This window comes from Rhipicephalus microplus, unplaced genomic scaffold, assembly GCF_043290135.1.
Source record: "Rhipicephalus microplus isolate Deutch F79 unplaced genomic scaffold, USDA_Rmic scaffold_14, whole genome shotgun sequence".
In the NCBI taxonomy this organism is placed as follows: domain Eukaryota; kingdom Metazoa; phylum Arthropoda; class Arachnida; order Ixodida; family Ixodidae; genus Rhipicephalus; species Rhipicephalus microplus.
The window spans coordinates 33,921,635-33,947,880 of record NW_027464587.1 but is presented as its reverse complement, the minus strand read 5'-3'; the positions used below and the strand labels follow the sequence as shown (position 1 = coordinate 33,947,880).

The window sequence follows — 26,246 nt, the reverse complement described above, 5'->3', positions numbered from 1 at the left end:
GGCTACCACCGACAGCGGAGCGCTCCGCAGCTCCGTGAACGTCTCGCCCTTTTCTTTTCTTTTGTGTCTTATTTATATTCTACCTCTCTCCTTTCTCATGGCGCTAAGGTGCGCTTCATAATCTTATATACCCCCTTCCCCTTGAGTAATCGGTTCCTAGAGGGCAGCACAAAAGAGCGTCCCTTCTGCCCTTTCCTCTTCACAGTCACTTTCTCTGCAAGTGTTGTCGCTCGCCGACGTGAGCCGTGTTGCTTTTGCGTGCGTGTTCCTTCTCTTTTTCGACCGCTTCCGCCTTATCTTTTATCGTGCTGCGCTCGTGATTCCAGCAACATGATTGCGCCAGGCGGGAAGCGAAAGCGCATAACGCTAAATCAGAAGGCGGCTATGATAAAAGCCGTCGAATCGGGGACCAAGAAAGGCAACGTGGCAAGAGACTTTGGCGTATCGACGAGCACACTGTTAACCATCTTGAGCAAGCAGGAGTCCATCATCGACGTTGTTGCACGTGGCGTGAAAGGAAGCGCTAAGAGGATGAGGGCACTTGCCTTTGAAGCGGTAGAAAGGGCCGTTTTTAAATGGTTCTTGGACACGCGGGCCGTGAATCTGCCAGTAAGCGGCGCGTTGCTGCAAAGAAAAGCGAGAGACTTTGCCTGCATCATGGGCTATGACAACTTCGTAGCAAGTTCGGGTTGGCTCTAACGCTTCAAGGAGTGCCACGACATTGTCGGGAGAGCGGTCTGCGGCGAATCGCAATCTGTCGACGAAGCAGAGGCTACCAAGTGGGCGAAAGAAAACATCGTGCGGCTGCTAGAAAAATACAGCGCAGAGGATATTTTTAACGCGGAAGAAACCGCTCTCTTTTTCAAGATGTTGCCGCACAAGACGTTAGCCCTCAAAGACGAGCCGTGCCATGACGGCAAAGTAAGCTGCGGATCACTGCGCTACTTTGTGCAAACATGACCGGCTCTGAGAAGCTGCCAATTTTCGTAATTGGCAAACGTGCATTCTCTCGCTGCTTTAAGGGGAAGAGGCAGCTCCCAGTCAAGTACGTGGCCAATCGCAAAGCCTGGATGACCAGGGAGATTTTTTCAAAATGGCTTTGCGAATGGGACGAGAAGCTGGCAAAGGCGAACCGCAAGGTGTGCCTTGTTTTGGATAACTGCACTGCCCACCATACCGCTGCCGTGCTTCAAAACATCGAGCTGCTGTTTCTTCGTGCCAACTGCACAGCAAAAATACAGCCGCTTTACCAAGGCGTGATTATGTCGCTGAAGGCAGGTTATTGCAAGCGTGTGATAGACAAGCTCCTGCTCAACATGAGGATGAAGCGAGACACCGATGTTGACTTGTACGCTGCACTCGAAATGCTTCAGGCGGCGTGGATGAGTGTGACGGCGACCACGATGGCAAACTGCTTTCGACACGCCCCATTTGCCGCCGCACCAGACGCTAGCGATGAGCCATCAGACGAGCCCACTGTGCCGAACGGTTTTGCCACATCAGACGAAGTCGCTGCATCATGAACGGCACTTCGTGACGCCGGTGTCGTGCCTGACAACGAGTCGTTTTGCGACTATGTTAGTGTGGACTCAGAAGTGGTGGCAACGGAGCAGCTCCTTAATGACGATATTGTGCGCGCTGTCAGTGATCGTAACGAAACCAGTGACGATGACTCTGTCGACAAACAGGAGACAAACGTGCCGACGGCGTCGGAGGCATTAGACGCGGTGGACGTACTGCGCCGCTACTTCGGCGCTCACGAGGGCGGCGAAGATGGCTTGAACATTGTGGCCGCATCTGAGCGAGCCATCGTTCGCATCAGGAAGATGCATCAGCGTCCAATTACGGACTTCTTTGCAGCTAAGTCTGCCTGAAATGCAAGCTATTTATTTTGAAGTGCATTAAAACAGGTGCATGCATGACTTTTTCCTTTTTATTTGGGAATGCAGTTATTTTGTTGCATACCACCGTGCGGCGGGATGCTATTTCGCCCGCTATTTTTTTGGGGTAAGTACAGTGCATAATATTTGCGGTAAATGCCCGTTACGGCTATAACAAAAGATTGGTTATAACGAGCAAATAGCGGCGGCCCTCCAATTTTGTTATAACGAGGTTTAACTGTAGTAGTGTTTTTGTTTTCTTTTTACCTGAAAAGTATATGCTGGAGGTGTGCACTTTTGGTGGGGATGTAAATCAATAGTAAATACAGCAATCCATGTTGCATCATATCCAATCCACATTCTAAGTGGCCTGGGCTCTAACCTATACATATTCTACTGGCGGAACAGACCGGGTTCCGGCGTCCTCATTTTACACAGATGTCACGAGATAGTGCCACTTCTTTGTTTTATCGCAGCTTTGGCTGCATTTTAGGACTGTCGTGGGATTCTTTAAACATTTAGCTGCAGTTAATTTTAACTCAAGTGTTTGCTTTCTGGTTCTTCCAAACATTATACATTCATCTTGCTTACTCTCTCACTCGGAGATTTTGGCCAGGTATATATATTGTAATGATGAATGTAGTGGGTCATGCATAGCTCGGAAAACACATCGTCAGTGCTAAGCACGAGTCTCTCGCACCGGACGTTATTGCTGCTTTCGCTGGCTAGGCCTACGCTCCTACCTAGTTTCAAATAACAGTTCTGACTGTCACAGTTCTTTATTATATTTGGTGGAGTTTGCTTGGTCTCCTCGCAATCCTGGAGTTGCGAAGCCGGACTCGACCTGCCGCTATGACCACTGCATCTGCCACAAGCCCTCCGTCTATGGCTCCCCAGGCCACTGTGTGCTTCGTTGCGCTCCGTCAGTGGGACCCTCCCATATTCAGCGGCACTGACGATCACGACGTCGATGACTGGCTGGCTACCTACGAACTCGTGAGTGTCCTGAACAAATGGGACGAAGCCACGAGACTGGCCACCGTTGGCATTTACCTCAGTGGCATTGCGCACTTGTGGCTTCGGAACCATGAAAGCGACGCTCCAACCTGGACAGAATTCAAAACAAAGGTCAGCGAAGTCTTCGGCTGTCCTGCTGTTCGCAAACTTCGTGCGGAGCAGCGCCTTCAGTCAAGCTCTCAACGGCCTGGTGAGATTTTCACCAGTTACATAATAGATGTCATTAACTTGTGCAAACGTGTCGATGCGAACATGCCAGAGGTGGACCGCATCAAGCATATTTTCAAGGGTATCGACGATGACGCATTCCAGATGCTCATTTCAAAAAGCCCGGCTAATGTCGCTCAAGTTACCGAGCTCTGCCAAAGCTATAATGAGCTCCGCCGGCAACATCTCGTCACCCGCCGTGCTGTCCCTCATCAGGAATCGATGTCCGGCTTGACTTTCTCGCAAGATCCCGTCCTCCTCTAGCAGATCAAAGATTTTGTGCACGAAGATGTTGCCCCCCAACTCTCGCTCATCTCCGGCCTACCGGAACGCAGTGCACAGCTTAGCCCTACACTACAGACCATGGTGACCACTACAGCCCTACACTACAGACCATCATACAAGACCAAGTGTGTGAGGCTCTTCCTCCACAGCTGGTGCCACCAGTCAATGCGCCATTGACGTATGCCGAAGCAGCAGCACGACCACACACGTTCCGAGCGCCGCCTCCATTGCCCGCTCCTGTTTATACCACCCAGCCGCCACGACCTCCAGTCCACAGAGTCCCTAATCTATGGTGCCCTGCCGACAACCGACCGATCTGCTTTTCGTGTGGTCTACCCGGACATGTCGCACGTCTTTGCCGCCGCCGCCCGCTCCATTCACGTGAAAACCCGCGTTCATATGAGTACGACCACACGTTTCCCTACACTCCAGACCCTGAATTGCACCCTCCTCAACCAAGCCAACGACCACCTTCTGATCGCTGATCTCCTTCTCCACGTCGTCGCTCGCCCTCCCCGATGCGCCGACGCCCCCCTACAATCGACGCGGAAAACTAAATGACGCAGTTCCCGATGCAAGAACTGCGTCCTCGTCGCAAAGCACAAGCCCTCTTCGTTCGCCGCTGAATGTGATTAATGCTGTTCTTGAAGGTGTGCCTGTACTTGCCCTTATTGATACTGGTGCTGCCATTTCTGTCATTTCCCAAAAAGTTTGCCGTGCAATTCGAAAAGTGACAATGCTTTACTTGGGTACGTTTCTTCATACTGCCACTGCACAGCCTGTGCAACCTGTGGCAGAGTGTACCGCCAGACTTTTAATTCAAGGAGCGCCTTACACAGTGCAGTTCGTAGTACTCCCGCACTGTTCTCACGACATCATTTTAGGCTGGGATTTTCTGTCCCAACACCAAGCCGTCATTGATTGTGCCTGTGCCGAAGTTGTCTTTTGTCCTCTTGGTGACGCTCTACCTGCGGATGATCGGCCTTCCTACGTGAAGTTGGTCATTAGTCGCGATACTCGGATTCCTCCACGCGCTACTATCTTCGCACCTGTGTTGTGTTTCACCATCATCGACGCTACCGCATTCTTCACGCCTTCCGCTGCTTTCGTTCATCGCCACCTATCACAGCTCCCAACCGCTCTCGTTACTCTTCAAGGTGGTACGACCGACATGCCTGTGGGGAATCCTTTCCCATTCACGATAACGCTGCTTCGGGGCGAATGTATCGGCTCAATCAAATCATTCGAAACCATCGCAACACTTGACGTTGCTGGTGGATCATCGGAAGTCAGCGCCCTCTCCTGTAGTTCCGGGAATGGCCCTTCCACTGCCGACATTTTCAACCGTGTAACCGACGAAGACCTAAACCCACAACAGAGGTGTGAGCTTTTGAGCCTCCTTGACAAGTTTTGGCCATCTTTTGACAGTCACAGTGCTACCTTAGGTCGAACATCTACTGTATGCCAGCAGATCGACACAGGTAATCACCCACCACTACGGCAGCGACCGTACCGTGTTTCACCGACTGAACGCCGTGTCATCGATGAACAAGTAGGGGACATGCTAAAGCGCGGCGTCGTTCAATTATCAAACAGTCCTTGAGCAACGCCGGTTGTTTTAGTTAAAGAGAAGGATGGCACAATACAATTTCGCGTAGATTATCGTCGCCTAAACAAAATAACACGAAAGGATGTGTATCCTTTGCCTCAGAGCGATGACGCCCTCGATTCTATACAAGGCGCAGAGTTCTTTTCCTCCCTTTATCTACGCTCTGGATATTGGCAAGTGCCCATGAATCCGTATGATAGACCAAAAACTGCCTTTGTTACACCAGACGGCTTATACGAATTTAACGTGATGCCAATCGGCCTATGTGATGCGCCTGCAACATTTGTGCGCATGATGGACACTATCTTACGAGGCCTCAAATGGAACACATGTTTGTGCTTCTTAGATGATGTGGTGGTATTCTCGCCCGATTTTCCCACGCACCTTCGTCGCTTGGAACAGGTTCTACGCTGGCTTTCCGCAGCTGGCCTCCAACTAAACTTGAAAAAGTGTCACTTTGAAGCACGCAAGCTGACCATTCTCGGACACGTCGTGTCGAAGGATGGCGTTCTCCCTGACCCCGCTAAGCTACGTGTTGTTGCGAGTTCCCGAGGCCCGCGTCTCTCAAGGAGCTGCGTAGTTTCATTGGGCTTTGCTCATACTTCCGCCGCTTCGTCCGGGATTTCGCCTCGATCGTAGCACCTCTGAGTGACCTACCTAAGGGAGACCGCAATCTATCTGCGTGGTCTCCAGCCTGCGACAGTGCTTTCGCGAAGCTCCGTGAACTGTTAACAACACCACCCATACTGCGACATTTCGATTCAAGTGCTCCCACAGAAATCCACACGGATGCTAGCGGTGTCGGTCTTGGCGCTGTACTCGCCCAACGAAAGCCTGGTTACCAAGAATATGTTGTTGCGTAAGCGAGCCGCACTCTTACAAGAACAGAAGCAAATTATTCGGTAACTGAGAAAGAATGCCGAGCAATCATCTGGGCCATTACCAAATTTCGGCCTTATCTGTACGGACGCCCTTTCGATGTTATCGATCACCACGCGCTCTGCTGGTTATCCTCCCTCAAGGATCCCTCCGGACGCTTGGCACGGTGGGCTTTACTGCTCCAAGAGTACGACATCCGTGTCATTTATCGCTCAGGTCAAAAGCATGCCGATGCCGATGCTCTTTCGCGTTCGCCTGTTTCTGCTGATATTGCGAGTGTCTCCATCCAAGACAACTTACTTCCACTATCAGGACCCATCGACGTGGCTGTGGAGAAGCGCAAAGATTCGTGGATTGCGTCTCTGATGGATTACCTATTTGAAACACTCGTCCACCCGCCATCTCGAGCACTACACCGACAAGCCGCTCACTTTGCCATTTGTGATGGAATACTTTATCGCCGCAACTACCACCCTGACGGCCGCAAATGGCTACTCGTCATACCCAGGCATCTCCGTGTCAGCATATGTGCTGCTTTCCATGCCGATCCGCAGTGTGCGCACGCCGGTTGATTTAAATCGTACGCCAGGCTACGTTTTCGGTTTTAATGGCACGGCAAGCACACATTCGTTCAAAAGGACATTCGATCTTGCACAGAGTGCCAACGCCGCAAGCACAATCCTAGCCGTCCTACCGCACCAATGCAGCCGTTACCATGCCCAGTGCGACCATTTGACCGAGTTGGGATAGACCTTTATGGTCCTCTGTCATACACATCAGTTGGGAATTCCTGGATAATTGTAGCGATCGACCATCTCACGAGATATGCAGAAACCGCCGCTCTACTAGTCGCGACGGCACGTGACGTCGCGTCTTTCCTCCTGCAACGTTTTGTTCTGCGTCACGGTGCTCCACGTAAACATTTGAGCGACCGAGGCCGCATCTTTCTCGCGGATGTTATTCAAGAACTTCTTGCTGAATGCCACGTGATTCACCGCTGTACTACCACATATGGGCCACAAACAAACAGCTTGACCGAACATTTAAACCGCACTCTTGGCGACATGCTTTCTATGTATGTCGCCTCCGACCACACCAACTGGGATCTTATCCTTCCCTACGTAACATACGCTTACAACACGGCACCTCAAGCGACGACAGGCTTTTCTCTCTTATTTTTACTCTATGGTCGAGGGCCATCATCTCCAATCGACACTATTCTCCTCTTACCGACCCGACTCATCCGAAGGAACACCAGTTTCCGAAGCCGCTCGGTATGCGGAAGAGTGTCGACAATTAGCTCGCGCCCTTACAACACAAGAACAAGGGCTACAAAAATTTCGTCGCGACGATGGCTGGTCCCACTACCATTTTTCGCCCAACTCTCTTGTTTCGCTGTGGGTGCCTCCCGCTGCTGCTCCTGGTACATCTACAAAGTTCGTCAGCAGATACCATGGGCCTTATCGCGTCATAGAGAAAACTTCCGCTGTCAACTACCTCATCGAACCCCTCACGCCTGCTCCGGACCTGCGTCGCCGAGGACGCGAAATCGTACACGTGGATCGTCTCAAACCGTATCACGAACCACTTGTTCTCAGGACACCTTAGAACACCTACTTGGCTCCGTCTTCAGCAAGGGGGAAATATGTAATGATGAGTGTACTGGGTCATGCATAGCTCGGAAAACACATCGTCAGTGGTAAGCACGAGACTCTCGCGCCGGACGTTATCGCTGTTTTCGCTGGCTAGGCCTACGCTCCTACCTAGTTTCAAATAACAGTTCTGACTGTCACAGTTCTTTATTATAATATATATATATATATATATATATATATATATATATATATATATGTTACTGCATGTGCTCAGCACTTGTGGTTAGGAGCGCCTGATTTTTTTTTTTTTATCACTCAAGGGTCTGTTTCCATTGCACAGAGTTTTCCAAGCAGACATAAGGGTCATGGAATTTGCTTCAAATCATCATGAGAAACTTGGAAAAGTCAGGGAATTTTGAAAGAGTAAATTGGTAGACACCCTGTCTCTGCGCTCACTACTGCTGATTTTGTCTTCAAAATCTGCTGTTGGCGTGCTAGCTTTGTGAGAAACACGTCTTTCAGGAATGTCCACACAAGAAAACGACGTCATGACCGGCACGCTCGCACCACAACGATCCGAAACTTCAAGCGAGAGGGGAAACTTTCTTAAAGCAAAAGAATAGCCAAAACATCGCAGATCTAGTGAGTTTCCTACTGCCTTGCCTAGATGGCGTTAAGTGCCGGCAAAACTCTGAGAGCACGCAAAAATTTAAACTTGGAAGTGCATCGTTCAAATTGAACAATTTGAGTAATAGGTGCAGTAGCGAATGAGTAAAGAGAGAAGCTAAACGAAAGGTTTGGTGTCCAGAAGAAAAAAAAAAAAAGAAAACCATCTCGATAGTAATGAAAAAGTAAATAGAAAAAAAAGATAAGGAAAGCGCTTTCCCGCTGTTGCTTTTCACAACTATGGCAGCTAGAGAACGCCATATCACGGCTGCTCTTGCGTGCCCCGAGATGCAGCCACCGCCACCAATTCACACCCACCAATAAAGATGGTCCGCGCAGTCACCGCGCCCAGTTGAACTTCATGATGCAGTCCAACTCGTTTGTTCCGCCTCCACCCCTTCTTCATGGTGCCTTCATTGCTGTCTCTCCCCTGCAGGCATACCTCCATTGAGAAGCACAGTCATCCGCATTATAAGCTGCATTACAACCGGTCTTCCATCTTGGGCACTGTGCAAGATGCGTATACATGGAGTTTTATGGGATTATAAACTGTTGTATGGGAAGTCTGCTCTATAGCCGGTGCTGCACTATACGCAGTTACGCTTTAAGTAGTCCGAGCTGTGCGTGCTTGAAATGTTATGGAATTCATCGTAGTTACCCTTTTTTCAGCTGTTTTAGTTGTCACTAATTCAGGTTTTCCATTTGGCAATGACTCTTTAGTGTGTCCAACAGCTGTATTCTCTGCTTCAAGCCTTTCTTTTTTTCTCACTCCGAAATATACTTTTGGCAACTCCAAAATCTTTTTTCTCTTCTCCTAAATACTTTTTCGGCCACTCCAAAAGCCATTTTTCTGCTCCAAAAGGTGCTTTTTGCCGTTATGAAAACCTGCTCAAAAATGGCCTCAGCCAATCACATCACTGCTTTTGTGTCAGGAAACATCACTGTGCACTTACGCTCTGCGCAGTGGGAAACCAAATGACCAAAACAACACAGCATATTTATTCTCGCTGTCCTTTATGGCATGACCCATTACAGGAACAAAAATGACCCGGAACCACTACAAACGTGATTGCAAGGGGCTTGAAGAAAAAAAAAAAAAGTGCAGATCTTCGAGGTCTTATTTTGGCCCACGTCATCATAGCTATCATCTTGAAATGCAGACCTCGAAGGCCATGCTTCGGCTCACTAAACCCTGAAAATTGTCATGGCTGTCTTGCACAAAGTTCACGATGCAATCATTATGTGGAAATAAAATATTCTGGCAAGAAATTTCATTCGCAAGCACTTAGAATTCAGCTTGCTAAGTACGATTGAATGGGATTCACTTAGGCTACTGTTGCATGTACAGGTTCACGATCGGGGTACGAAAAAAGGGCGGTGGGAAGATGCAAAATTAGCACTGAAGATGAAGGGGTGCATGCTCTGAATTTTACAGTAGTCAAGAGTAGCTATGCAAAGCATTTTTTATCTCTTGCTTTTTCTTGGTTATTGTTTCATAAGCTGTGATGATCACGGTAGCATATACCGTTATTGGAGTTTTCTGTGTCTTCACGAAGTACCAATTTTAGTGAACAAATATGTTTGGCCTAGGAAATTGCTCCAAAACTAACTTCCATAGTTACAAAGCCCACATTTTTATGATCGCTAGCTGCTCCAAAATACCCCTTTCACCGTTCCAAAGCTGCTCCAATATGGCATTATTCCTGCTCCCTGACCTGCTCCAAAATACTGAAACTTGCTTCCACCCTTGCTGATATTAGTCAAACTCCTTTATGAAAGGCATCTTCCGGACGACAGTGCTTCTCTTTCATACGAGATGTCTCTTATAAGCAGGGTACCTTGTATGCATTTTCTTGGTATTTTACTGTAGACACACTGGTGTATCTTATACCCGTTTGTCTTTTATGTCAGTGTCTCTCATAAAGGGGTTTGACTGTATTTCAAAACTTTCAGTAATTAAATAGCATGAGTTGAGGTTATTGAATTCAATTTTATTAGCCACTAGCAAAGGAGCTCTAATCCTATGCAGGCTGGAGGGGTGTTAATAATTAGCTTTATTCTCAGTCATCGTAAAAATGTCAGAATCATTGGGGCTCCAGCATTAGTGAACATGACCAAAGAAGTGAATGAAAATTCACCAAAAGACTCATTGTCTTGTTATTTACAGAGTGTGTGCTTCTCTGAGAACCTGCTCCAATGGCTTCAACCCAATCACACATCAGTGAGCTTGTAAAAACCCTGAAGTGCGGAGCACGTTAGAGTGCCGGACTGTCATGGGCTGTTTTATTCTGTAGTATGCTGTTGCCATTGCTTGGCACTCCGTATGTAGCATATTAAGTGCGTCATCTTGTTATTTGGTCACCGTGATCACTTATCATCATCAGCAAAAGCAAAAAAAAAACAGCTATTGTGCTTGGTGTAACCCATGAAAAAGCCATATAGCAATAAAAAAAAAAAGAAAACCAAGCACGAAACAGAGGAAAAAAGGGGGAAAAAAATGATAAAAGCAGAAAGAGAAAGTATTAGAACTCATTAAAAAACCCCAGGTGGTCGAAATTTTCAGAGCCCTCTACATTGGCGTTTCTCATAATTATATGGTGGTTTTGAGACGTTAAACCCCCCAGATCATGATCATCAAAGTACTAGAACTCGCATAGATTTGGGTATGTTGGCACAGCCGAACCCTGCTACAACGAAACTGACAGGGGGCGGAAAAAATTTTGCTGTAGTCAAATCGAAAAAATATAGCTGATCTGAGCTAGCAAAACAATATAACTTTTATTCACAAAATTCAAAAAGTGTGGGCTGCTTCCTATTTATTGCCAGCAGCATCACAACGAGATTCTCACTCATGCATAGCGACGCCATGGTTAAAAACACGCTGAAACCATGCCCACAACTGCTTTCATAAACGAATATAAAGTTGCATTAACACATTAACACCAGCAGCTGTGCGCTGTCAAAGTGTATCCGACACCGCTAAGATGTAGGCCAGGTATCGTGGAGCGGTGACTTTTGCCTTATTTTATGCTAATCTTATCATCTATCACTCGCGGCTGGTTGATTTTGTTGATAATGCGGACGAACAGCCACTCTGATTAGTTATCAAACTGGGCAAGCGCGAACAGAATGATAGGCATCGACATCGGAAAAGGCATCATTCCGCGATTGCACCCAGCAGCTGCATGAAGGAAACTTGAACTGGGTGACTGAGCTTCAGACTCGGATCGTCTGTGACTCAGCACAAGCCAGTGGCAAAAGCAGGGCCAATGGCAGGGCAGTCCCATTCGTGGTAAACAGCGGCGGTTTCTGGTGGTGCCAATGCTAGTTTTAGACTTGGTCGACGTATTTCCAAGCTCTAAAAATGCATCAAAATGTTAAGGATTGTGTTTACTACATAGCATTAAATATCTGAGCCTGGAATTGCATTGTCAAATTTTATTGAAGCGGGACGCCAGAACAAAAAGTGTTCACTGCGGCGAGAATATTTATGCATCGACTCCTATGGACCGCTGAGGGGGAACTGAGAATTTTTTGTTGTAGTGGAAATTTCATTGAAGCGGCGTACATTGTAGCGCGGTTCGACTAATCTAGCGCATACACTAGGTAAAAACAAGTATTGCCTTTGTTAGACAATGTAACTTGTTTTGTCTCGAGCATGCACTACAAGCTTCAATGAAATAACTAGGTAAAGGAAGAGACAAAAAAACGGAAAAAGGGACACAAGAAAACAGGCTTGGCACCAAGAAGCTGCCTTTCTCATTTTACTGCCCTGTTGATGCAGGTTTCCCTGCGACCAGTGTCTGAGGAGCCTGGTTTCCGTCCAGCTCTGCGCGAAGCCCCCGGGACACGTTGGCGTCCTGACTTGGTGACACCTCGCAAGCCGCTGCCCTTTTCACCATCTCAGGTGTGTGTGTGAGCCAAGTGTTTGTTGAAGCAGGCCCTGCACTTACCTAGAGGAAAAACCAGCACTGCTGGATAATACTGGGATAGACTTGACGTTGATTTGCCTCGTTCACTGAGAGCCCAGAAACCTCGAAGACTCATCTGGAGGATCAACAGGGCTTGTTGTTGTTGAGCTATTTGGTTTATACTTTGAAAAAACAGGCATGGCACAAAGAGTTCAGGAATGCAGTGAAGAAACGAACTTACAGACACGGGCGCCCGTATCTGTCAGTTTGTTTCTTCTAGTCGTCCCCATACTCCTTGTGCCATACCTGTTTTTTTTTTGTTTTTTTTTTTGTAGGGGTGTGTGAATAATGCATTTTGAAACTGAATCGAATATGAATTGTATTGTGATGATACCGAATCAAACGTAAAGAAAAAACTAATAAGATTGGTATAGTTTTCGAGTAATTAGAGTAACATTTTTAAGAAAGCCCTGACACTTCACAGCACTTCTAATTAAATAAAAAAAAAAGTATTTGCCATGTGGAGCAAATGCAAGAAGAAAAAACTGTTTTTGGTCTATTTGAAGTACCTCAGTTTTGATAACGGAACTCGTTTATGCAGGGACTACAGTAGTCGATTGTTGCCCTCATTGAACGAAATTGAGATGAAAAACAAAACAATTTGGAAACGTAAAAAGCTTGTAAACATCGGTGTTGAAATTTTTATGTGAAGGAGAAATTTATGAAAACATAATTCGTTCTTCTGTTATTCATAAAGCTGAATGCAGTAGTGGTCTCGAACTCACTTAGAAGGTGCGTACAAAAAATGTAATGCGATGCTGCTGCAGCATGGTCAAGTCTGAGTTAGAGTGCAGTGTTTAGGTAAAACATCTTCTTCTGTTAATAAAAGTAGTGTTGGCAGTCTCATAAGAACTGAGGCTGTTTGCATATCGGTAACTCGGTGATGGGAAGGAGAAACACGGTGTGTAGCAGTTGCAAAGCTTCTTTGTTTTGGTGTTCTTCCTTCGGTGCTGATTATTGAAAATCTGTTCGAAAACTATTGGAACACTTTGTAGTATTTCGAATATGTACTATTCTATTTGAGTAGAAAATTGAATAGGTAGTTATTTGATTCATTATTCGAAAGTTTTAATTTTCACACACACCTACTCGTACGGTTTCCAGGCGTTCCTTGCCACGAAATAGACGATTTGGCAATGAAGGAGCGTGTAGTGAGTCATTTCTTTGTTACCGTCACACACAAACGAATTTTATTTGACATTTAAAAATTCTGGGGGAATGTACAATTTTAAGAAGCATAAAAAGTAGGCTTGTGCGAATAGTAGATTCTAGGTTTGAAGCGAATTCGAACCAAATAGTCATTTTGGTCAAACAGTTTCGAATCGAATTTGAATAGCATATACGACATATGAAGAGAAATAAGCATATTTATCATGACTGAACTAAGGTTCACAATATTTTTTTAATGAAATAAAGCTGTTATGCAAATGCCTTTTTTTTTTTCTTTCAAAGAAAGTCTGAACAACTTTGCATAGTAGCAGGATACGACTTTCGGGAGGATGAAAGTGATAACCTGAAAAATACTTAACGTTTTGAAATTTATTATACTTAGATCATATAAGTCAGCATAACAAACTTCTTAACTTCAAAATATGATGAAGCAGAGGTGTAAGTGCTGCGCGACTTGCGCCATTCTGCACCAATCTGACCTGTTGCTCCAGGCTGCGTATAAATGACCATTTCCGCGATAATTGTCAATTGGAAGTGTAAACCGTCAAATCTAGCCGATTATTACCATTGACCGAGCAGCACTGAGCGTTGGCTGCACCAAGCACATGGCCGAATTCATATTCAATGGACTTTGATTACGTTGTAATTCGGCTCATTCGTGTGGCTCTCATTGATGTTATTGCTGTAATTTCCCCGCAAAAGTGGTGGCACCAACAGGAGTAAGTAGTACATTGAAACCTCGATGGTTTGTACCAGCCAGGAACATGGCACAATCAAGCGCGAAAGGGCAGTCTGAGTTTACAAGTTCGATTGTGCATCTACTGAGGTGCCCCATCACCATCGATAAATGAATACAGTATGACAGCATATGGCGCTCAAAGTGTCTACCAGAAAGTCTGTTTTTCCTTTTTTCCAGAGTGCAGAAAAGATCATACGGAGCTGGCACTCTCCCATAAATATTTTATCACGTGCAGTGGTGACGCCAAATAAGGAGCATTTCAAAACTATTACAGTGTCCGGGATACGCAGCGATTGAAATAGCGACAGAACGAACACTATCGGTTTTCTGCGATACTTATGTGTGCTTCTCTACCGCGATGATATTGAGTGACAACTGACAGTTTCATTGAAACACGGACCAGTCGCGTGCACTCAGATCTCCTGGCTAGTTGCGTGCAGTTTGTCACCTACGCTGTCGGGCGGTTTGCTGTACCGTGCACACGGATTCGCTGTGTGAGTGACTGGTCCCCACTTGGCTTCAGACTGAGCACAGATGAAGAGAGTAGTGCGTTCAATTAGCATCATGATAACAAACTTCCGCCAAGTGAAGTGCACCACGATTATCTCTACTCCGTTTCACACATCAGGTACAACACTGCGAAGGCTATATATAGCGAGATTCCTTGTTGTAGATACGTCCGCGTAAAGAAATAGTTCTGTGTTTCTACCACCCAGAATATATTTTTTTTCTTTCAGGTTGAGTATAAAATGGGCATGTTTTGTATCTCTCTCTCACACACGCATGCACTCACACGTGCACGCAGGTGGTAAGTTTGGTAACCTCATTAATACTGAATGTTTAGTGAATATTATTGGAATTTTTTTTTTTTCACCAGCAATAATGTTGATTGATGATGACGTTTGACTTTAGAAAGCTGCTTCAAGTAACTCTTCTTTTACTGTGCCAAAGCTGCTCCAAAACAGCATTATTCCTTCCTGAGCTGCTCCAAAATACTGAAGTCCACTTCCACTCCTGTGAAGTGATCTATGGATAATACCGTAATTACTCTAATCTAACGCGCATCTTTTTCCCGGTTAAGCGAGTTCATAAATCGCATGCGCGTTAGAATCAAGTACGAAAAAAAATGAATACGGCCATTCTATTGCCATCGGCATTTCGAAAATGGCCGCCCACTACGTGCGTCAGCATGGCGCGTCAGCCATTTCTGCCTATGTGTTTCCCATGTGCAGCACTTCGTACGTGTGCTGAGGAGTTCGTTTTCTTGTAGTGCGTTAGCATCGACGGCACGCGAGGGCCGGCTCCAAAAACTCTAGTGCACCACAATGTCACTTTTAAAATAAAAGTCATCGCGTGTGCAGAAACGGATGAAAATTGGGCCGCATCGCGGTCGTTCGGAGTTCCCGAAACGTGCTTGCGGGACTGGCGGAAACAAAAGCAGAAGATTGTCGACAGTAAAGCTTCACGCAAAGGCTTCAGTAGACCATAGCAGGGTAGGTTTCCGCAAATTGAAGAACTGCTCGGCGAGTATGTGCTTGAGCAGCGAGCGGCACAGCGGCCCGTGACGACAGAGCTGCTCCAAGTGTGGGCTATGCAATTAGTCTTAGAAAAAGGTCTTAACGCGGAGCCAGTTTAAAGTGAGCAGGTGCTGGCTAACTAACTTTATGAAGAAGAAAGGCTTTTCCCTCCGAAGGTGAACGGGCATATGCCAAAAGTTGCTGGAGGAGTACGAAGAAAAGCTTCACAGTTTTCAGAGGTTCGTCCTAAACTTGCGGCACAGCAACGGCTACCGGCGCGGTGGAATGGAGTAAATATGGTATGTTTATTTAGAAGGGCCCTGCAACACTGTTTCAAGTAGCCACACAATGGATTCACTAAGAAGATTATTGTTGCACGAATTCACTGCCACAAAAATATTTAGAATCCGTCCTGTACGAGTGGAGTTAAAAAGATATGTTGCATGCTGCAATTGCATTCTCTCTTCTCTTTTCCTGACGAAAGCACTGGAAGCTAAGCAGAGAGGGATAGCATGGAGAAAGAAAAAAAGTCACGTACGCCCCCTGACCTTGAGTGCTTTTTCTCTTTTTTTTTCTTTGAATACGCGGTTTTTTCAGTGTGATAGCACTCATACGCATGGACAAGTCTCGGCCTTCCATGTAGCTGCCTCCTCCCCCGCCCGAAAGACTGGCCAACAGTGGACAGGAGCCCCGGTGTCGTTTACGAAATTCCGTGCGCCGAGCGCCCCATGTCATATATCGGTGAGACGAAAAACCTACCAGAACAACTGAAGCAACACGCCAACGATGTGCAGAAGTTCTACAAAGAGCGCAGCGCAGTCGCCGAACATGTGGAGACATTGGACCACAAGATAAATTTCGAAGCGACGGCCATCCTCGAAAGCGAGCTGAACTGGAGGAGAAGGTTGTTACTCGAGTCGTGGCACATTCAGGGAACAGCCGGTATTATCAACCGCTCTCTCGGAACCCTTCCCCTAGTGTATTCACACGGACTGCGCTCCACGGCAAAACGAGAGAGAGAGAGAAGGGGGGGGGGTTATTAGCCACCCCGCGAGTGCTTTGAAGACGCTGCTGCTACGTAGCCTACGCAGTCACCCCTGAAGAAGGAACCAAGTCGGTTCCGAAACGTCAGGTCTCTTAAAAACTTTTGGTTGGAGCCCATATCATCTCTCAGTTTCATACCCAACCAGACAGACTTCTGTCAAATGTTTACATTCGAGTCAATCAGTCAAGACTTTGGACACCATACAATGCAGCTCGTAAAGCGCTACATACGCATTAAGGAAAGCATGTCAGTCTTCAAGACTCATCTCAACTTCAGCCGCACCTGCAAAGAAAGGAAAGTCGTTCCTCAAAGCCTGCGCCTAAAACGACCTGTCCCGACCCCTGAGGGCTTGCAGGTCGTCACGAGAGCCAAACAACGACTGATCAACGCCCGCATTCTCTAAGGAAAAAAGACTTGGACCTGTTCTTCGCCAAGCGTCAACTTGAGCACCGCATCCCGGAGTTGATGTCTGCGGTTGACGTGTTCGCGGACTCTGTTGCGGCATCGACGGCAAAAAAGCACCGGACCACTCAGGATAAGAAACTCTCCTACCTGTTGGACCGGAGTGCCACCCCAAGCACCGAAAATTCCAGGTTTGTCACCAATCTTTCATCTCATACACTCACTGATCGGGAAACCTCTGTCCTGGCAAAGGGACATGACTATAACATGTCAACGACGCCCCGTCTACCGAAACTTGTCGCGGCTGTAGAGGAAGCCATCCAAAGCGTGAGGCTGTGCGCCTGGGAAGAAATTAGGTTGAAATCGATTGGGATCTTTTCGAAATTGCAGTTACAAAGGAAAAATAATCTGACCACGGAGGAAAACCAGGCACTTCGGAAACTCCGACGGGACCGAAGCATTGTTATCTTGCCCGCCGACAAGGGCAATTCGACCGTGGTGTTGGACAGCGGGGACACATACAAGCAGCTAGTAAAGGACCCAACGAAACAAACCCAGACACAGCTAAACAAGCTACTCGCGGAAATTTTCAAGCAATACCTGGATCTCAGAACACTTTACCTGCGACTAATCTGCCGTAACGGATCCGCTCCGAGTTTTTATGGACTACCAAAAATTCACAAGTCAGACGTTCCCTTGCGACCGATTGTAGACTTCACTTCCTCCCCATGCCGAGCCCTTTCAAATTTCCTACACCAAATTTTCGCCCCACTAACCCGGGGGACACCAACTCATATCTGTGACGCCAGCCACTTCGTGCAGCTAGCGTCAGCTGTGAGCATCGGTGATGACGAGAGCATGGTCTCATTTGACGTCGTGTCATTGTTTACCAACGTGCCAGTTCCCTTAGCTGTCTACGCTGCCCGTTCTGCGCTTGAGGAGGACGCAAGCCTGAGTGAAAGGACTCCTTTGGCGGTTGACGAGCTCTGTCATCTAGTGGAGTTCTGCCTCTCCAGCACGTACTTCTCCTACAAAGGAACTATTTTCAGGCAGAAACGCGGAACCGTGACGGGAGCTTCCATATCCGTCACGATGGCACACCTGACCATGGAGTACATAGAAGAAAAAGCACTCAGCTTCTTTTCGCCGCGACCCAAGCTTTTTCTGCGTTATATGTACGATTGTTTTTGCGTCATTAAGACGTCTGAAGTTGAAAACTTCAGACAACACCTGAATTCCGTGCACCCAGCCCTACAATTCACGACCGAGTATGAGAGCGACCAGTGCCTGCCCTTTCTTGACGTCCAGGTGGCAAGAAAGCGCAATGGCCTGGAGTTCTTCATTCATAAGGAGCCAACGCACACTAGCCGCTACCTTCGATTCGACTCTTCCCACCCCGCCTGCCACAAGGCCTCGGTTGTGACCACGCTACTCGAGAGAGCCAGGAACTTATGCTCTAATGACACAGAGCGAAAGAAAGAAGAGGCCCGCGTAATTGCTGACCTCAGAAAAAACGGATATCCAAAAAACTTCATTCGAGCTGCCACCCGCCGTGCAGAGCAACAGAGGATTAGGGAACCCTATTCAACCTTAATTGGCAGCCCCCCAAAATGCGTACCGGTTCCATACGTTCAGGGAACCAGCGAGACGCTGGCGCGGAGCTTTAAGAAGACGGGGGTTCGCATCGCGCACGTGCCTTCGTGTACGCTGGGCCGCGTCCTCCCCCGCCCGAAAGACCGGCCAACAATGGACAGGAGCCCCGGTGTCGTTTATGAAATTCCAAGTGCCGAGTGCCCCGCGTCATATATCGGCGAGACGAAAAACCTACCGGAGCGACTGAAGCAACACGCCAACGATGTGCGGAAGTTGTACAAAGAGCGCAGTGCAGTCGCCGAACATGCGGAGACATTGGACCACAAGATAAATTTCGAAGTGACGGCCATCCTCAAAAGCGAGCCGAACTGGAGGAGAAGGTTGTCACTCGAGTCGTGGCACATTCAGGGAATAGCCCACATCAACCGCTCTCTCGAAACCCTTCCCCCAGTGTACACACACGGACTGCGCTCGAGAAAGACAGAGAGAGGGGTCATTAGCCGCCCCTCGAGTGATTTGAAGACGCTGCTGCTACGTAGCTTACGCAGTCACCCCTGAAGAAAGAACCAAGTCGGTTTCGAAACGTCGGGTCTCTTAAAAACTTTTGGTTGGAGCCTATATCATCTCCCACTCCTGGTTGTAGCAGCGGCGTGGCGAGCATGCCGAAGCTGTGCTCGAACGGTTAGAGTAACAATGGTAGTTTCCAAGCTTGGCAGTTTGGGCTTATAGCCACTAGCGGTGACGTAAGCCTCCAGTGACGCTGCGGTGAGGCTGTCTCTTACCGGTAACTATCAACGCTTCTGATTTTCTCGTAAAATGAGCTTACGATTTTACGAATCTCAACTGAGGCATCAATAAAAGGAAAGATAATTGTATCAGTTAAACTTTTGGAAGAACACCGAAAACTGCTAATGTCAGTGAAAGTCGGGGGCACATGGGGTGTGCTGACATGTAAGTATATTAACCATGTTTTATTAACCAAGCATGGCATCTGCAAACAGGGTGTCTGTGTGGTATATACCAGACCTCTCTCTTGTGGCAACACCTACATCAGGCTGCATAAATTAGTTACTTAAACAGAATGTGAAAAAAAAATTAAATAATAGTGTTGACAAAGCAGCACATCTTGTCGCTACCTCGGCAGCTTTGCTCTGTGATTTTCTGAGGCATTGATTCTGAGCAGAAGTAAGAATGATTATGCACGGCTTGCCTTGGAAGCACACCATACAAAAAAAAAAAGGCAGATGATTGTATCCTATATCCTTGTCCGAACATGAATTCATGCGTGAACATTATTGTTGGAAATAACTGTTCTTGTGTATGCTCTATGTTTTGAATGTGTGCATGCAAGGTTTTGTAATTGATGTGTACATGCAAGGTTTTGTAATTGTGGCAGGTATAAGCATTTCTATGAAAAGCTGTTCTTAGCGTCATGCTGTGCCTGTCTCGTTTACTTCTAGTGGTCCTTCCTGGTTCATGTTGAAGCTTGATGGTGTTGATCAATGGCTCGGTGTAGTGCGTAGCAAGCTGGACACAGAGAGAAGACTCGGGACAGGCACTGTCTTCTGTGTGCCAAGTTTTCTATGCGCTAAACCACACCATGCCGTATGAACCCTTTGAGGGTTGAATTTTTTTCATAAAATAGAGTCCAAAGCTGTAAATTTTTTTTGCTAAAATAAATTTTGCAGTTGATTCTATTTCAGGTAAAGAATGAAACTTTTTTTTTTTTGCATGATTGTAAAGCAACAAAAAATCATTTGTGTTACGTAATGTGGTTTATTCATAGCTGCTTCAAGGAAAATCCTAAAGAAAAACACCTATACAATTTTTTATGAGTATTACGCATTGTATTAAACATTTCTCACTGATTAAACATCGCTCACTGACATACAGAAATAATCACACGCGAGTACTTTTTGTTCAAAAAACGTGTCTGCTCTAACACTAAACACTGGGTCACCTTTGGTACGATCCAGAACGTCTTGCTGCACACGCTTTCAAGATGTTGCTTCTTCATTATCATCCAAATTTGAACTGATAAGCAAATCTTCGTTTGACGAACTGAAATCCAATGAACGAGATTCTGATTTGGTACTTCAAAAAATATTCCACATCGGAAGAATCACCATTCAATTTCCTTGTGCCAGAGCAACAGGTGCACACGTCCGTAGCGTAAGTGAGCTGCGTGTGTGAGCGCATGGAAGAAAACTTTGTGATCGGCGCATGAAAAAATGATCAAAGAAGCATGGTAAGATGTGCTAGCAACAACTAGCGCCACTTTGTGATGCAGCAAAGACAACAATGGAGAGACATCCGCAGCACACGTTTCGGGAATGCGTGGCAGCACAAACAATTTCGTTCAAAGCACGCATGTGGATGGCTTAGTGAGCAGGTTGTTATTGCATCATGAAAGGCTACAGTTCACATAGACGGGGAAGAAGAGCACACAAGACAAGAGCTGAACTACAACTTATATTTTATTTCTGATGGAGCAAGCTTCTAAATGTCACTGCCAAAAAGCAGTTCACAGGCACAACTTAAGTTATCGGAAAACAAAAGGATAGGCTGATCTGTGCAGTAAAATGTAGAAGCATATGAAATTGATAGTCACAAATAAACTTGCTTCTTCTGGGGCACTCAAAAAACGGAGGTAGTATTTTAGAACGATGATAAGCCATAGGCAGTGTGTAAAATTATGAGTGTTATTGTCTAACGTTATCTTTTGTTGGTGCTTGGCCTAAGAGTGCTGTTATTGGCTTGCTAGATCCATGAAGTATGCTCCATAAGAAATAAAGTATCAGTTGTAAGTCAGTGGTATGTCTTGTGTGCTCTTCCTTCGTCACCGTCTATGTGTGCTGAAGCCTTTCTAAAAACTAAGCACACTTGCTGTAGAAAGTTTGGCATAAATTTAGGTTGCATAGTGGCATGCATTTTGCAGCTGCTGTCCAGATGAGTTTCCAAGTGCACGAATCTATTATTGCATTCTCGTTGAGCTCTGGCAGCGCATTTAGCTCTGCTGACCACTCGTCACTGAATGTCAAAGGAGACTGCTGCACTCTCATTGGATTAAAGCTCTGGCAATGATTGCCACTACCTCTCATATTGGAGGTACTAGCAGACGCAACCCTGGTCAGCTGAAGATTGTTGAAGTGCTGCCAGAGTGTTGGGAATATTGTAGCCTTAGCAATGAAACGGTATTGTGAGAAGAACCAATTTTGAAACCTGCTCTACATTAGTACTCTACTAATGGATGCAATTTCTTTAAATAATGACACACGTCACATGGCCGAATATTGCGTTAAACTGCATGATAATGGTGACAGCTCCAATATTGAGACGTGAATATTGAAAGAAGAATTGCCCTCGAAGCTTTTCCGATATTTTTGGTAGAGCGTCGGATACGTAAGGTGACATGAATAATGTGGTTGCTTATTATAGAGTCAGCTCCTGATAACTGAAAGCAGTCTTCTCAGCAGGTAATCTAGCTTGGGTTGAAGCCTCGATTGCACTTTTCTTCGTGCAGTTTCTGAACCAGCCCCACATGGGCCCACTGGAAGGCATGCAGCGGACATCGACCCCCATGCGTGCTGGCGACGCACCACACCCTTCTCTTTTGCAGATGATGCCACAGTCACCAGCCCCAGCTACCAGGTGCGTGTGTAGTATGTTGAACATGTTCATGATTGCAAATAAGTTCTGTGGAAACCCGCAAGGTGGCGGAAGGGTTAAGAAATGGAAAGTAGACAACCACTCGTTAGTAGCACGCAGCCACAAGGACATTCATACGAATTTCTCAGAATGATGTACACAAGCCCTGTCAAGGCCATTGCCAAAAAATGTAACATTTGTTGACAGCAACCCAGTAGATGATGACACCAAATTTCACTCTATTAAAGGGACCTGGCTGCTAGTACCAAGTTTTTTACTTGTTTGTAGATATGGATGAAAATTGATACACTTGTTGGAAGTACTTCTTGCTGTTTAAATGCTACACTGTTCAAATTTCATGAACATATCTTTACAACTTTTTGATGTAAAGTATTGTGACGTGATAAGGATAGAACACGTCTGTTCACAGGAGCACCAGACGTTGAACTGAACCGATCACCACGAACGCCTAATCTTCTTTATCACAATGGCACATACACGCATTGGCATGACGTTTCGTGCCCGTAGCATTATTCCCCTTCAATAAATGTTGCTGTCCCTGTGCTCAATGCCAATTAGAAGTGAGAATAAGTGCACACATGCACAAAAAAGCATGATGAAGCAGTGTCAGGTGGTTTGGGGGTAGTGTGGCTTTGTCCTTGATACATGAACGATGTCTGCCTGCTGGGAACGTCGAGATCGCCGAGCTGTGTCTACAGGCAGGACTTCGTAGTTGACATCATTGAGGCGCCGTAGTACTCTATGAGGACCGAAGTAGCGGCGAAGTAGCAGCTTTTCCGAGCGGCCCCTTTGGCGAACGGGAGTCCACAGCCACACCAGATCACCGGGGTGGTAAATTACATGGCGATGACGAGAATTCTACTTCTGCGATTCTATGCATTTTATTTATTTATTTTTTACGGGTTCGCTTGAGTGCAAATTTTCGGGCCACGTGGGCGAGCCAGATAAAGTCGTTCGCATCAGTAGGAATGTCGGTCATGTCAGGTAAGAGCATGGCATCCAGCATGGTAATTGCTTCTCGACTGTAAAGCAACCGGAAAAAGAGTCAAACCTGTAGTCTCTTGAACTGTAGTATTGTAAATGAACGTTACGTATGGCAAAATGTAATTCCACCTTTTGTGATCGTGGTCAACATATATGGGCAGCATGTCAGCGAGCCTCTTGTTTAAACTCTTCATCAAACTATTGGTTTGTGGATGGTATGTGGTCGTTTAGCGATGAGCTGTTCCACTAAGCCTCATGACGTTTTACATCAATTGCATCAGGCTGTTTCATGGTCTATTTGTGGGCGGACCGTTTCTCGTACAACTGAGAGAGTGTAGTAGAGCTAAAGTGTCTTTCCCTTTCTTTCTTCCCTCCCACGCTCCTGTGTCCAAGACGCCTAGCTGCACACTGTTAGGCACGATGGTATACCGTAATTACTCGAATCTAACGCGCACCTTTTTTCCGGTTAAGCGAGCTTATAAATTGCATGCGCGTTAGAATCGAGCACGAACGAAAAAATTATGGTCAATCTATTGCCATCGGCAAATCCAAAATGGCCGCCCCCTACGTGCGTCGGCTTGGCGCGTCGGCCATTTCTGCCTATGTGTTTCCCATGTGCGGCACTTCGTACATGTGCTGAGGAGTTCGTCATCTAGCAGTGCATTAGCATCGACGGCGTGGAAGGGCCGACTCCAAAAACTCGATAGCACCACGATGCCGCTTTTAAAAGAAAAGTCATGGCGTGTGCAGAAACGGACGGAAATCGGGCCGCATTGCGGTCGTTCGGAGTTCCCGAAACGTGCGTGCAGGACTGGCGGAAACAAAAGCAGAAGATTCTCGACAGCAAAGCTTCACGCAAAGGCTTCAGTGGACCACAGCAGGGTCGGTTTTCTCAAATTAAAGAGCTGCTCGGCAAGTATGTGCTTGAGCAGCGAGCGGCACAGCGGTCCGTGACGACAGAACTGCTCCAAGTGCGGGCTATGCAATTAGTCTTGGAAAAAGGTCCAATGCAGAGCCAGTTTAAAGCGAGCAGGTGCTGGCTAACTAACTTTATTTAGAGGAAAGGCTTTTCCCTCCGAAGGGGAACATGCATATGCGAAAAGTTTTGCGGAAGAGTACGATGAAAAGCTTCACAGTTTTCAGAGGTTCGTCCTAAACTTGCGGCGCAACAACGGCTACCTGCTTGGGCAAATCGGGAATGCCCATCAGACGCCTCTGTACTTCGACATGCCTGGCACCACAACTGTCGAGAAGAAGGGGGCGAAGCAAGTTCGCGTGCTGACATCGGTTCATGGTAAAACTACCGTGACGGAAAGCTCTGTTACACGTCAGATGGGCACAAGCTTCGCCCGTACCTCATGTTTAAATGGAATACGCTCCCGAAGAAGTCGTTTTTTCGAGTGGTGTGATCGTGCGGGCCGGCGAGAAAAATGGGTGTGCGTTGCAATCGATGTCTTGCATTTTTTTTTTTTTCGCGGTGGAAATCGGGTGCGCGTTACAATCGAAGGCGCGGTAGAATCGAGTAAATACGGTACTACCATATTTACTCGCATAATGAACGCACTTTTTTCTCGAAAAATCGGAGCAAAGTTAGGGGTGCGTTTACAATGCGAAGAAAATTTTATCAAAATATTTTCAATATGAGATGCGGTAATGCTAAAAAAATGCGGTAATACAAATAAAGTTAGGTCACTACGCGTCTTTGTTACACTTCACTCATCCTCTGGGGTTGAAGGCGCTATCTTCTGCAAGCTGTTCCCGTGCCGCCCTTGCACGCCATAAAAGCATTTCAAGGATATCTTTTCTTGCAATCGTTGAACTGCAACAGTAGTATCTGCTTGGATCTCGAAGGGCGCCCAAAAGCGTGCACTATGATGCCATGAAGCACTTAGCCAACTTCGTGGCAACCTCGCTTGACGACCGCGCCGCCGTCGTTGACATTGAAGCAAGCAAGCAACCAACATTGCTGCAAGCTACCACCGAAGCATCAAAACAAACTGTCAATAACAAGATTAACGACAAAGTACGGTGGTCGCCTGGCTTGCAACCAAAGTGAGAATCGGGGACCATGTTCCGGAAATAGTCACGATATTTTCTGGGCAACAAATGATTTTTTCTGCCTTTCCGGAAATCTGCGACGGGATGGTGACGAATGGCCCTTTGAAACAGCCATAGCGACAGCAAATCCTGTCGTCGTCGCTCGAAAATTCCAAGCATGTGGTTGGGCCTTAAAGTTTCGTATCTGCAGAAAGTGACCATCGGTTGGCACGGGAAGTTTCGTGACCTGCTCTCGCTCTGTGCTTGTCAGATGCGATGTTTCTACACTCGCACTGTTCGTGAACCCCGCTTTGGAGCATAGATTGGGCATAGATCAGGAAGATTGGGTACATGCCGTGCACAGGGCGCATGGCAGTGGGCGAGAGGGGGGAGCAAGGCGAGGTAGCCGAGAAAGTTGACATAATAAAAAACGAAAGAGATGCAACGGTCAAGGAGGCGCCAGGTCTCGATTAGCGGGACTGCAGCAGACGAATGAGTGGGTGCGTTTATTACTCGGGGAAAAGAAAAATCCAGACTTTGTTGACTGAAGTTGGGGATGCGCTTATTATGTGAGTGTGTTTATTACGCGAAATACACTCAACACAACAGGACAAACAGATGCCGTTTTTCTGAGACTTTTCAAAAGCCTTTGACGTCGTTCCCACGATGACCTCATAATGAAAATGCAAGCAATTAGTATTGAACATAAAGTTATTCAGTGGGTAATGTCATACTTAAAAAATCGCAAACAATTCATTTCCGTGAACAACAATATCTCAAGCAGCCTAGACGTCTTGTCAGGCGTACCACGGGGATCCGTATTAGCGCCAATTCTATTTCTTATCTATATTAATTACATTTTTTTTTGCGTCGACCCATCTATTCAACTAAGGCTCTTCGCAGATGACTGCGGCGTATACACGACGGTAAGTGACATTGAGGACCAGCTTCACCTTAATCATTTGCTACGAAAAATTCAGG

The 26,246-nt window shown here is 46.6% G+C and overlaps 1 protein-coding gene across 6 annotated transcripts in view; it reads left to right on the top strand.

Moving 5' to 3' along the window:
• Positions 1 to 26,246, top strand: part of LOC119181417 (myb-related protein B) — a 239,557-nt gene that overhangs the window by 150,404 nt on the left and 62,907 nt on the right. For all 6 annotated transcript variants that reach the window (XM_075882958.1, XM_075882957.1, XM_075882954.1 and 3 more), the window contains 2 exons: positions 11,923 to 12,045; positions 22,099 to 22,226. In XM_075882958.1, the coding sequence (XP_075739073.1) occupies positions 11,923 to 12,045; positions 22,099 to 22,226 (251 nt within the window). The remainder of the gene's footprint in view (positions 1 to 11,922; positions 12,046 to 22,098; positions 22,227 to 26,246) is intronic.